This window comes from Octopus bimaculoides, chromosome 5 (genome assembly GCF_046866305.1).
Source record: "Octopus bimaculoides isolate indiv1 chromosome 5, ASM4686630v1, whole genome shotgun sequence".
In the NCBI taxonomy this organism is placed as follows: domain Eukaryota; kingdom Metazoa; phylum Mollusca; class Cephalopoda; order Octopoda; family Octopodidae; genus Octopus; species Octopus bimaculoides.
The window spans coordinates 51682755-51697575 of NC_142932.1; the positions used below are offsets into that span (position 1 = coordinate 51682755).

At 39.2% G+C, this 14821-nt stretch overlaps 1 protein-coding gene across 5 annotated transcripts in view; it reads left to right on the forward strand.

Moving 5' to 3' along the window:
* The window catches only part of LOC106881248 (uncharacterized), a 297452-nt gene that overhangs the window by 166276 nt on the left and 116355 nt on the right, over window positions 1-14821 (forward strand). For all 5 annotated transcript variants that reach the window (XR_008264114.2, XM_052967796.2, XM_052967797.2 and 2 more), the window contains exons 22-24: window positions 3294-3539; window positions 5912-6109; window positions 13050-13261. Coding sequence is in view for 4 of the 5 variants with exons in the window: in XM_052967796.2 (XP_052823756.1) it covers window positions 3294-3539; window positions 5912-6109; window positions 13050-13261 (656 nt within the window). In the remaining variant the exon portion in view is untranslated. The remainder of the gene's footprint in view (window positions 1-3293; window positions 3540-5911; window positions 6110-13049; window positions 13262-14821) is intronic.

The window sequence follows — 14821 nt, forward strand, 5'->3', positions numbered from 1 at the left end:
TGATGCTATATCCCCTTCTATTTCGTTAAATGCTTCAAGTAACTTGTCTCTAAGTCTCTCTCCGTTTGCAGGGTCTTTAAGCTTCCACACCCTTCTTCTCCAAGCCTGTCTAATTCTGGGCACCCATTTTGCCTTGATCCCAAAGTCGCTAACTACTAATCTATGTTGTGGGGTACATTCTTCGCCAGGGTAGGTTTTGGCATTTATAAGCCGCCCTCTTTCCCTATTTCTGGCGAGGATGTAGTCGATTTGGCTAGAGTGTCTGCCGGAGCGGTAGGTGACTAGGTGACTGGCAGGTTTCCTGAAGTTGGTATTGCAGACCATAAGATTGGTTGCATCACAGAACTCCAGCAGTCTGGTTCCCTCCTCGTTGCGGGAACCGAAGCCATAGCCTCCATGTATGCCATGGAAGCCCCCAGCACGACGTCCGACATGACCGTTGAAGTCTCCAGCCACAAAGAGAAGGTCCCTGTCACTCGTCGACGAGGTAGTTTGCAAGAGGGTGTCATAGAATTGGTCTTTCAGACCATCTGGTAGCCCAGGTTGAGGTGCATAGGCTGAGATGACAGTAGCTAATCTATGATGAAGCACTAGTCTGATCTTAAGTACTCTGTCACTTACTCTAACGACCTCGATTACCTTATCCACCCATTTCTCCGCTAGAAGTATTCCTACGCCCCCGACCCCGTCAGTGTTCCCTGCCCAGAAAATCTTGTACCTGTGTTCTTTGCCTGTGAGGAACCTTGCAGAACCTCCTCTCCATCTTACTTCCTGGATGCAGCACATATCTACGCATCTCCGTTCAAGCATCTCAACAATTTCACCAGATCTACCTTTCAGCGTGCCGACGTTGAGAGTGCCAATCCTAACAGTATGGGTGTTGGGGGTGTGGGCCTGTAGCCTGGGAAGAGGAAAAGCAGTGTCGTGTACCTGAAAAGAAAACTTGCAATTGGAAGAATTCATAAGCAAAACATTACCTACAACCTGCAAACATTTCTCAACCTTAATGCGCTACCCAAAGGTAGGGGAGAGGATGGCCAAGGCCACTAGATGGGTTCCGGGAGACAGCCGAGGTTGACAGGATGACAAAGGGATGAACTTCCGGTGGAGGGGGCGGGATGACAGAGGAATGAACTTCCGGTGGAGGGGGTGGGATGACAGAGGAATGAACTTCCGGTGGAGGGGGTGGGATGACAGAGGAATGAACTTCCGGTGGAGGGGTGGGATGGCAGAGGAATGAACTTCCGGTGGAGGGGGTGGGATGACAGAGGAATGAACTTCCGGTGGAGGGGGTGGGATGGCAGAGGAATGAACTTCCGGTGGAGGGGGTGGGATGACAGAGGAATGAACTTCCGGTGGAGGGGGTGGGATGACAGAGGAATGAACTTCCGGTTGAGGGGGTGGGATGGCAGAGGAATGAACTTCCGGTGGAGGGGGTGGGATGACAGAGGAATGAACTTCCGGTGGAGGGGGTGGGATGGCAGAGGAATGAACTTCCGGTGGAGGGGGTGGGATGACAGAGGAATGAAACTTCCGGTGGAGGGGGTGGGATGACAGAGGGATGACAGACGAATGAACTTCCGGTGGAGGGGGTGGGAGGGCGGGTTACCGCCAGCGAGTAGAGAGGGCTCTTAATTGTAGATTTTAAATATTTGAGAGACAACAATGCATAAATCGTAATTTTTTAAAAGAGCAATGAATTCTGGGTGATTAGAATATAACGTAGCATGAATTTAGGAAGCTTAGAAAATGAATAAGCATGAATTTAAGACAACTGAATTCAATTGAATTTCATGGAGAGAAACAAGAAAGCGCAAGGTATTGAGATGTTTGAGGCCGTAAATAAATAAAAATCTCTATCTTATCTGCATCTTGGGTATTTCGTCGTAGTACGTCAGCGAGATAATTTAGAATGGGTTTCTCATTTATATATAGCCAGAACCTGAAGACCTTAAAGGAAAAACTACGAAGGGGGATGGAGGGGTAGACAGAGGCATGGCGGGAGAAAAGATCATCATCATCATCATCATATATATATATAAAGAGAGAGAGAGAGAGAGAGGGAGAGGGGGGACCAGTCAAGCAGCACATCACGCTGTAATTCTTGGGCTGAGAAATCAACACTTAAAAGCCATAATTTTAAGGAGCGATAAGAATTTTTGAATAAAGGAAAATGGGTAGTGGTGGTGGGTAGGTACCGCCAGCGAGTAGAGAGGGCTCTTAATTGTAGATTTTAAATATTTGAGAGACAACAATGCATAAATCGTATATATATATATATATATATATATATATATATAAATATTTTGGCATATCTACACAATTGTGCCCCAAAGATTTGCTTCTTCATAACCTTGAGAAAATTACATATTTCTTTTCCACAAATATACTTCAGATCATGTAGATTCTGATTAAATTGGAATTCATTGTCCACCACCACAACCACCATCACCACAACTTGACAACTGGTGCCAGTGTGTTTACATCCCAGTAAATTAGTGGCTTGGCAAAAGAGACTAATCGAATAAGTACCAGGCTTAAAAATAAAGGGTACTGGGGTCAATTCATCCAACTAAAATTCCTTAAGGTGGTGCCCCAGCATGGCCACAGTCTAATATCTGAAACAAGTAAAAGATAAAAAGAAAAAGAAAATGTAAACATTTAACTCCAGTATTGTGAATAATACACAGCAAACTTTAAAGTAGATGAAAATGTATCAATTTTTTAACCCTTTAGCATTCAGATTTATTTTGTCAAATGTAATGCTTCTTTATTCACATTGTTTTCAATTAATCATGCATTATCTCCTAACCTTGGTATTGTGATGATGTAACTTTTTATTTTTTGAGAATGACATTGTAAGGTAAGTTTGAGAGGCCAGATATGGCTGGTTTGGACATAAAGCAGGTAGAATATTTTAGCCAGATATGGTTGGTTTAAATGCTAAAGGGATAAACTAAAGAAGAAGTATTTATTAATTGTATGTTGCTTCAAAGTGGATAGTATATTGAACTACCAACTTATATGTTGTACATTCAAATTTGTTGCATGAGTTTCGTTATATTTCATGTTAGAACTATTAATTCTAGTTGCTTTAGTTCCTCTTGCTGTGGGAAATATGTCACAGATTTGGTTTGGGAATAATACAATAACTACAAACTTATTTAGGCAGTGGTTTATCTCTCATTGGCTTGACATCATAAGGAAACTAGAGTTAAGTCTTTACTCCTATAGATACTTGTGAATTATAAAAGGATGAATTTTAATGTCTTTCTTTCATTATTCTGTTATAGAACATGAAGCTCCACAAATATCCTGTCCAGGAGATCAGGAATATTTTCTGCAAACAGACAAAGTGTTGAAGAAGGATGACTTTTTAGTAAATGCTACAGATAATTCCAATTCAGTAAATTTGACTTTTGAACCAGAAGAATTACACCTTAAGTATAAGAAGTCTTCATATATTTACAGTATGAAAGTAACTGCCACAGATCCATCAAATAACACAGCAAGTTGTTACATCTTTATTAAAGTTACATGTAAGTTTCTAAATTATGATTTCTTTTTTTTCTTTTCAATGTGTGGAAAACTCTGGGGTTTTGTTGTGCAGTGAACTGACACCCCCACACAAGACTGGGCAAATCTTATAAATAGATGAGTCAGCAGATAGTTCAGCTCGAACTATGAGAGCAATAGCCTCGTTTATTGATTCTGCATAGGAGTATTGGATTGCTACTGTGCGAATGGTTATAATAAGGTAACCAACTCTTGTTACATTGCTTATTTGTTATACGGTTATATTCGGTACTGTGATCTATCGTCACACACACACATCAGATATTGTCACCGATGATATAACAGGTAGTGATGATGTAACAAGTTTATAGTCCTAAGATCTGAATATTGTTCTAAATACATAAATGGGAGGATATATAGTGCTAACAGTTGTGCTGCAAAGAACTTTCTGGGTATAGATTTGTCCTTGCTGTCCCTCTGTAAAACCAGCCAATTAAGGATCAAGCAATAAATCTTGTCTCTCTCTCCATCAAATATGGATAATCAAGACAATTTTTGTTCTGTTTCAAACTTAAGTATATGTGAGCAGGTCTTTAAAAAATTTTGTTTAGCTCTAGGTCAGACATGGTTGAGCACGCTTGTGATCAACCAGCATGCCTGGCCTATCCATCATGTCTTCTAGTAGGACGCAATCTTGTAAAGATTCCTTTATTGGCACATCTTTACATACACACACACACACACACACACACACACACATATATATATATATATATATATATATATATATATATATATATATATATATATAGGTAAATCAACTAGCCCTTCCCTGAAAATTTCAGTCCTTGTGCCTATATTAGAAAGGATAATAATAATTATTATTATTACTATCATTATCATTACTATTATTGAATGAGAGAGCTGTGCATGACACTGGGGTAAAATATATGAAGCCCATTATACCCATCATGACTACCCATCTGATAAAGGTACAACAGGCACATGCATCACAACCATAGGTGCATAACTTGGTGATCTCATATCAAGGTAAACAACTCATGACCTTGCAGATGGGGCCCAGTTAGAATTTTCTTCAGGTCGAGGAACTTAATATGCTCAAAAGGTCCCTGAATTAGGGTTGTTTAAGGATATTGAATGAAACACCCATGTTTCCAAAGGTGAATTATTCAAAGCTCAATGAATTCCTCTCAACACATGGCTATGATGCTCCCCACTACTTCTGCTCATGATCAGAGATACACATATCAACAGCCACCAAGGGACACACTCAACTGGTTAAGGTCAAGCAACTGACAAACAAATCTGTGGTACTGAGCAGAATATTTGCTGTAGCCCAACTTTTATACCAAGACAAAATATGTACATGATATCACTTCCAATCAGTTAAGATCAGAAGCCATGAGAGCCACTGCCTGGTGCTGCCCTCCCTCCCTCCCTCTTCCTTATCCTATTCCTCCCTACCACCACCACCACCGCCGCCGTGAGAGAGCAGCACATGTTATCAAAATGACATGGGGTACAAATATACAAAGCCCAATATGCTCATCATGACTACCCATCTGATAAGAGTACATTAGGCACATGCATCACAACCACATGCGAGTGACATGATAACCTCATATCAAGATATACAGTGCATGACCTTGCAAATGGAACCCACTTTCTTGGCTTATTAATAACCCAAAATTCATGTATGTTAACATTCAGTCATTGAATGAATAATAATCAACTCATCCCCTTTCCACTCTTCACTAATCTTCTGTATTTAGTGCAAACATTTCACTACTATGTTACATTTAATTTCTTACACAAATCCTCATCAGCCCCTGCTCTTTGTCCCTATCTGCTAAACTTTCGCTGCAGCCATCTATGCCAGGGTTTTGTAAACAGATTGGAGATGCTTTTGTATCTTACAGGTAAAATGTTAAAAACAAAATGAAACTATAATCTTATAAAGCTATAAAAACAGCTTGTTGATTTCTTATTCAGATTTTTTTAACCCTTTAGCATTCAAATTATTCTGTCATATATAATGCTTATTTATTCACATTGTTTTGAATTAACCATGCATTATCTTGAAGCTTCAAGATATCAATAATATGATTGTTTATTTTTACAATGACATAGTTGGTTAGGTGTGAGAGACCAAATATAACCAGTTTGAACATAAAACAGGTAGAATATTTTGGCTGGTCACAGCTGGTTTAAATGTTTAAAGGTTAAGTCTTGTTAGTGGTAATGATTTTAGAATTGCTATATACAACATGTGACGTGACATGCAATGATCACTTAAAAATAGAGGTACCAAGCACTTTGGAAATTTAAAAAAAAATCCTTTTATATTAAATATCTTTGATATTTTTGTTTGCAGTTAACAGCATCAAAACATGCACAACTGAAAACCTCACCTCCAATGCACTATTGAATTGTTCAGACATTCCTGATGGGGTCAACTGCACAATATCTTGCAGGAAGAATTATAAATTTTACCATGATGTTAGTGCAGTCAGTGAAGTTATCAGCTGTAATTCCACCAATGGATGGAACCGAGAACCACCTCTTTGTGTTGGTAAGTTCAAATGATAAAACCAGATATGGAAATACATAGGAACATATGTTTGTAATCCTTATGTCTTAAATATGGGCCAATAAAATACTCAAAGCTGGAGATAAATCTGAAAGATGTTTGAAAAGTGTAATTATTGTATTTTGTAATCTCACATTAGGCATATCCCTTTTTCACAAGTATAATGGAATTTTGCAATATTATTTTAGTCACTTAGTTTTACATGAGAGAAGGGGGGGAGGAGAGAGAAAGAGAGAGAGAGCTAATATTCAGTAGTTCGACTTGGTAGAGATAACTACATATCCTTCAAAACTCATCCTAAATTTAAGTCAAAAAGAACTCTTTTGATGATGTAGGCTTAACCCTTTAGCATTCAGATTTCTTTGTTAAATATAATACTTATTTATTTACATTGTTTTGAATTAATCATGCATTATCTCAAAGCCTTGAGATTTCAATGATGTGATTGTGTATTATTACTAGAATGACATTGTAGAGTAGGTGAGAGAGGTTGGATACTGTCAGTTTTAACACAAAACAGGTTGAATATTCAGGCTGGATATGGCTGGATTAAATGCTAGAGGGTTAAACACAGTTATGCCTGAACAAAAGATAGGGTGGTATATGCATTTGAAACTTCTTTCATTACAGATCAGTGTAACCAATGTTAGCCTGCACTTAAACAACAACAGCAACGACAAATAAAAATGCAACTCATGTTTATACAGTAAACCAGAAATTCAGATAGAAGATGCCTAAAGTCCAGTGTTTATGTTGGATCAGTCGTCTTATTGATTATACTCTCTCTCTCTCTCTCTAACTCTAACTCTACTGTAGTCATACTTCTCTAAAATCTAGTGGGTTGAAAAACATGTATGCATTTTAAAAATAGCATTCATATTATTGTAGGAGATTTAGTAGTTGTACTGAGCTGGTCACACAGCTTTGTAAAGGATAATTAAATTGCAAAATACTGTATGTTTTTTTAAGGTAACAGTGATCATCATCATCATCATCATCGTTTAACGTCCGCTTTCCATGCTAGCATGGGTTGGACGATTTGACTGAGGACTGGTGAAACCGGATGGCAACACCAGGCTCCAGTCTGATTTGGCAGAGTTTCTACAGCTGGATGCCCTTCCTAACGCCAACCACTCAGAGAGTGTAGTGGGTGCTTTTACGTGTCACCCGCACGAAAACGGCCACGCTCGAAATGGTGTCTTTTATGTGCCACCCGCACAAGCCAGTCCAGGGGCACTGGCAACGATCTCGCTCGAAAATCCTACAGGAGCCAGTCAGGCGGTACTGGCAACGGCCACGCTCAAAATGGTGCATCTCATGTGCCACCCGCACAAGAACCAGTCCAGGGGCACTGGCAACGATCTTACTTGGCTTGCCGGGTCTTCTCACGCACAGCCCATTTCCAAAGGTCTCGGTCCGTAGTCATCGCCTCGGTGAGGCCCAATGTACGAAGGTCTTGCCTCACCACCTCAGCCCAGGCCTTCCTGGGCCTACCTCTTCCACGGGTTCCCTCAACTGTTAGGGTGTGGCACTTTTTCACGCAGCTATCCTCCTCCATTCTCACCACATGTCCATACCAGCGCAATCGTCTCTCTTGCACGCCACAACTGATGCTTCTAATGTTCAGCTTTTCTCTCAAGATACTTACACTCTGACGGGTATTCACATTGACATTACACATCCAACGGAGCATACTGGCTTCATTCCTTGCGAGCTTACGTATGTCCTCAGCAGTTACAGCCCATGTTTCACTGCCATGTAGCATGGTTGTTCATACGCATGCGTCATACAGTCTGCCTTTTACTCTGAGTGAGAGTCCCTTTGTCGCCAGCAGGGGTAAGAGCTCTCTAAACTTTGCCCAGGCTATTCTTATTCTAGCAGCTACACTTTCAGCGCACCCACCCCCACTACTAACTTGGTCGCCCAGATAGCGGAAGCTATCGACTACCTCTAGTTTTTCACCCTGGAATGAGATAGAAGTTGTTTCCTGTTTGTTTGCAGTCTTTATTGCACCTGAACATCTGCCACAAACAAAAACTAACTTGCTAGTTAACCTGCCTTTGATGTTGCTGCACCTCTTATGTGTCCATAGCTTGCACCGGGTACATCTTATAGAGTTACTACCTACTCCTTTTCTACATACTGAGCGAGGAATTTAATGTCATAGTTGATGATGATGATGATGACGACGATAATAATAATTATGATTACAATAGTGGTGTTGATAATAATTTGAACTCACAATGTAAAGAGCCAGAAGAAATATCACTAAGCATTTAGTTTGTCATGGCAACAGTTCTGCCAGTTCATCGCCTTAATGATGATAATAATCATCTTTCTACTATAGGCACAAGGCCTGAAATTTGAGAGAAGGGTATTGTTGATTACATTGACCTCAGTACTCAGTTAGTACTTATTTTATTGACCTCAAGAAGATGAAAGGCAAAAGAATTTGAATTCAGAACAAAGGTGGACGAAATACCACTAAGCCTAACAATTATGCCAGTCCGCTGCCTTAATAATAATAATAATAATAATAATAATAATAATAATAATAATAATAATAATGATAATCTTTTCTACTCTAGGCACAAGGTTCGAAATTTTGGGAGAGGGGGGACAGTCGATTAGATCGGCACCAGTATGCAACTGGTACTTAATTTATGAACCCTGAAAGGATGAAAGGCAAAGTCAACCCCAGCAGAATTTGAACTCAGAACGTGAAAATGGACAAAATGCTACTAAGCATTTTGTCTGGTGTGCTGACGATTCTGCCAGCTCACCACCTTAATAATAATAATAATAATAATAATAATAATAATAATAATAATCGATCATGTTGTCTCCATGTGCAGTCTGCTTGCGCCTACAGAGTATCTCAACAGGCATGATAGAGCTGCACAATATATTCACTGGGTAATATGCAAAAACCTGGACTTGCCCCATGATAAAAACTGGTGGGAACACAAACCACCCCCAGTACTTGAAAATGATCACATTGCACTCCTCTGGAACTTCACCATTCAAACTGACAGAAAGATAGACGCAAATAGGCCAGACATCATACTGAAAGACTTCAGACAAAAATCATGCCTCCTCATTGATATGACTGTCCCAATCGATATAAACGTATCTGTCAAGACCTACCAAAAACTGAGCAAATATAAAGATCTTGAAATAGAAATTAGCAAAATGTGGAATCTGAAGACGAAAACAATACCTATTGTCATAGGTGCCCTGGGAATGACAGCGAAACGGGCTGATTACTACCTAGATCAGATTCCAGGAAACCCCAAAATGGCTGAAGTTCAAAAGATAGTGCTCATGTGAACTGCCCATATCCTACGTAAAATACTGTCTATGTGATCTCAAATTTTAAAGCAAACACATAATTTTCTTATGGTTTCTTAAACATTCACTTGAACAAAACTGTACAAATCCACATATATGGTACCCTAGGCATAACACCTACATGAACTTCTAGCTTGTTGTCTCTTGAGGTCTCTGGGTGAGACTTGGATCCAACTTGTACAAATGCAAAACAAAAGTCAAACATAAAATAATAATAATAATAATAATAATAGTAATGATGATGATGATGGTGGTGGTCACTAGTCTTGATTTTGACATCATATGAGTGTTTGAAGGAAAAAATTAAGAAAAAAAAAAAGGATTAAAACAGAAGCTGCATTTATTTTGCAATGGATGCTTGAATGTAATCCAGGCATAGATTTTGCTATGAAGTCAATGGGGATAATGATGATTTTGTCTTTACTTGGGATTGGACAAATGTATCTATTGATTACAAATAAAGTTCTTTTATTGTTCTGTTTCTTCAACTCTAATTGTTTAGTTATATCATCATCATCATTTAACGTCCGCTTTCCATGCTAGCATGGGTTGGACGATTTGACTGAGGACTGGTGAAACTGGATGGCAACACCAGGCTCCAATCTAATTTGGCAGAGTTTCTACAGCTGGATGCCCTCCTAACGCCAACCACTCAGAGAGTGTAGTGGGTGCTTTTACGTGTCACCCGCACGAAGGCCAGTCAGGCGGTACTGGCAACGGCCACGCTCAAAATGGTGTCTTTTATGTGCCACCTGCACAAGAGCCAGTCCAGGGGCACTGGCAACGATCTCGCTCAAAAATCCTAGTAAGGATGATGATGATAGTGTGTCATGCTTAAGAGAAAGAAATTGTTGAAAGAAATTTTGTTGCTTAAATACGAATTTTTTACTAGCTCTCTTGCAATTTCTGAAAGAGATTTGAAACCATCACCTGTGTTGCATTACTACTTCCCAACATCCATGCCTACTGGTCCACCAAAGCAGCAATGGTCTTAATGGGAAAATTAAGATACTTAAATCTCTGTTTTGGTCAGGATTTTTCCAATTTCTTTTTTTTAAATGCTTAGCAGTATTTTGCCAGTATTAGCATTCTGCATTCAAATTCCATCAAGGTTGACTTGGTCTTTTATCATTTCAGGATTGATAAATTAAGTACCAGTTGAGTACAGGGTTGATGTGATCAACTATTCCCCTCCCCAACAAATTCCAGGCCTTGTGCCTATGATAAAAAGATTATTATTATTATTGTTACTGAGGCAGTGAACTGGCAGAATTGCTAGCACACCGAGCAAAATGTTTATGTTCTAAGTTCAAATTCTGCTGAGGATAACTTTACCTTTCATCCTTTCAGGGTTGACAAAATAAGTATCAGTTACACACTGGGATCCATGTAATCGATTTACTCCTAGCTCCAAAATTTCAGGCATTGTGCCAATAGCAGAAAGGATTATTATTATTATTATTATTATTATTATTATTATTCATGTCTTGATTCTCGCTGTGCTATTTACAGTTGTTCTTTACTTGAAAGTAGGCAATAACAAATCATCAAAAGTTTCAAGTAGTGCCTTCTCCTGTGACTCAAAGAGACAATACTCTCCTTAGAATGCGGGTTGTACCCAACAATCCTGTCTTCTGGATCACTTTGAACCTGACAGCAGCTCCAATATTCTTAATATGTTTTTCAAAACTCTAGGAAACTGCTCCTAATGCTCCAGTTATCACCAGTATCACCATTACCTTTATCATGTCCTATAACTTTCCTATCTTTTCCTGCAGTGGTTGGTATTTCTCACTCTTTTTTGTTTCCTTACATTTTACCCTCAAATCACCTGATATTGCAACATCTATTATCTTTGCTTTTCTTGCATCTTTATGGATGATCACAATATCTGGCTGTCTCACCTCTATGACTTGATCACACTGTATGTTAAAATCTCCGAGTATTTTGTAGTAATGTTCATTTTCCATTACTCCCTCTGCCTTGTGTTCATACCATTGTTCAGCTCTCTTGAGGTTTGCTTTACCGCACAACAGCCAGTGGACATATCTGGCTACATTGTCGTGTCTCCCTTTGTATTCACGTTGTGCGAGCTTACAGCACTCACTAACAATATGGCTTATATTTTCTCCCTTCTCAGAGCACATCCTGCATTGTGGCGAGTCTTCTTTTATTAATGTGATATTTGGAGTAGTTTGTTTTGAGAGCTTGTTCTTGAGCACTGCACACTAATGCCTCAGTGGGCCCTTTTAAGTCTCCTTTCTGCAATCATTGCCAGGTTCTATTCTAATCACTCTCATCTTTATTCATCAAGAACTGACTGTGCACCTGCTGGGTGAGAGACCTTCACATGTTGTTCCAGCCTCATTCACGCCATTCTCATTTCTATTTTTATTTGACATTTCAGCACTCATGATGAGGGTTGGTAAATTTTAGGTTGCATAACCACCACCATTTTTTTTTCCCATGTCACCATAACTGACAAAATCCCCACTCTAGGATATAGGATTCCTGTAAACCTGGTTTACTTTTTAGAGTTTCCGTCTCTTATAAGGGGTGTTCAAGTGCTATGACTGATTCTGCCTTTTAGGTATATACTATTTTGGTGGCCATTGCCTCGTAAGAGTTCATTAGCCTTTATATAGGTCTTGTTTTTCTACCTGTAGGATATTAAAATAGCAAGAATCATAGACCCTCCTCACAGAGCAAGCTCTGAGGAGCTGCCGGTTTAGTTGCTGACATCCCGACCATAAAGAAAAAAAGGGAGAGAGAGAGAGAGAGAGAGAGAGAGAGAGAGAGAGAGAGAGAAAAGAATAATTGCCTTGCTCCCAGTTTGGATACCGGGAAGAGGAAGTGTGGGTGGGAGGATGTGCCCAGCGGCCTCATGGCAAAGCCGTCTTTTCATTAGGGTAGCTAGGTAGGAATATTTGATAAACAAAAAAAAAGGAAAATAGGGAGAAGAAATTTTTAACTGACTTTCTTTGGCATTGTGCTGCTCGCCTCATGGCAAAGCCATCTTTTCATTAGAGTAGCTAGGTAGGAATTATTATTATTATTATTATTATTATTGAGTGATAGAGCAGTGCATGCCATCAAAGTGACACTGGGGTAAAATATATGAAGCCCATTATATCCATTATGACTCTCCCTTCTGATTAAGGTACACCAGGCACATGCATCACAACCATATGTACATGACATGGTGATCTCATATCAAGATAAACAGCACATGACCTCGCAGGTGGGGCCCAGTTAAAATTTTCTTCAGGTCGAGTAGCCCATCTCGCTCAAAAGGTCCCTGAATATATTATTATAAGGTGGCGAGCTGGCAGAATTGTTAGCATGCCAGGTGAAGTGCTTAGCAGTATTTTGCCTGTATTTGCATTCTGAGTTCAAATGCCTTTCATCCTTTTGGGGTCGATAAATTAAGTACCAGTGAAATTCTGGGGTTGATGTAATTGACTAGTCCCCTCCCCCAAAACTTTAGGTCTTGTGCCTATAATAGAAAGGATTATTATTATTATTGCTGTTGTTGTTGTTGTTATAATTTTTTTTTACTTCCTCTTTACAGAAGAAATACCGAGTAGCTACCAACTATCTGTCATGTACAGATATAAAACAGAGAATATTACATGTATACAAAATGAGCTTATGAAAGAAATTTTTGACGTATATAAGATTTTTGTCTCACGGCTTCATGCGTTTTATGGTAAAGAGTTTAACATCACAGAACCAAAATCATCTTATTCATTACCAGTTTCAACAGAACTGAAAAATAGTTCGGTAAATGTTTTTAGAAGTTTAATTGATTTTTTTTTATAATTTGCCTTGCTTTTATTAAATTATTTATTTATTTATTTATTTCAATTGTAGAACAATTCTCTAAATGTTGATATCTTGAATTGAAAATATTTCCATACTTCCGTCTATGAATAAAAGCTATGAAGCACATAAATCCATAAGTAATAGGAACATGAGCCTTTAATTATAGGCATCCAAAATCTCAGTTTTCACCTTGTCCAGTATCTTGGTTCCTTGTAGATTTCAATCAGTTTCGACAATTTCCCTTGTCTGATTAACCTGTTTATCCAAGAATTAATTAGATAAGTCAATTGCCAGATTAAGTAACAGAGAGAACAACAAAACATTTTCTGTTATTATTACATCAAAAGTTTTGAAATATCTTGTAAAGTATTCATCTGTATAGAAGCATGGTGATGATGATGATGATGGTGGTGGTGGTGGTGCTGCTGGTGACAGCTGTGGTGGTGGCAATGGTAGCAGAGGTGGTAGTTATGCTGTTGCTGCTGAGGATGTTGTTGCTTTTGTTGTTGTTGTCACTGCAGCTACTGCTACCATTACCATTAGCTTTGTCATTGGCATCATTGTCATTGTTGTTCTTACCATTATCATCACTGCTTTTAATAGCCACTTTTTCATGCTGGTACGAGTTGGAAGAGACACTTTGAAACAGTATTCCCTGGCTAGTTGCTCTTTCTAATGCCTATCCTTATTTGTTTTCAAGAAAGGTACTTTATTCTACAGGTATTGTATGTCCATCAACTGAGCTGTATGTTTTGTTTATGGGAGTCATAAACATCATCACTGCTTAAGCAGTGGTAATACAATGACATGTGGAGACACACACACATGCATATATGCACATACCAAAACTGACTTCACCTGTGCTGCTGCCATATAAAAAGCACTCAGTCCAGTCTATGGAGCAGTTGGTATTAGGAAGGGTACCCAGCTGTAAAACAGACACAGTAGCCTGGTGTAGTCTTCTACCAGGCTGGCTCCGGTCGAACAGTCCAACCCATGCCAGCATGGAAGACCGACACTAACTGATGATGATTATATATGCATATACATATTCCCTGGCAATGTCTACACTTTAATGGCGTTGACACTGCTGAATTAAATGATATTGCCCAGGTGTATGTATGTATGTATGTGTGTGTGTGTGTGTGTGTGTGTGTGTGTGTGTGTGCGTGTGTGCGTGTGTGTGTGTGTGTGTGTTTCTTCAAATTGATCCTACTTGAGCAATACTGTATTTTGCTTAAGTCTTACAGTTTTCCAGTTGGACATGTAAAGACCAGAGAAATAAAGTGTCTTGCTTGCAAATAAGTAAGGGTTGGCCTCAGGAAAGACATGCAGCTGTGTAATACTACATCAAGATCCATCTCGGCCAGATGACTTTCTCCAACCAATGTAACTCTTCCATGTCCCATATGTTCCAGTAAAGTGATGAGGCAGGAATATCTGACCTGGGTCTTAGTTACACTAATATTTTTCTAGCTGAATTATCTTATCTGCACAAGCCACAACTACAGATGATAG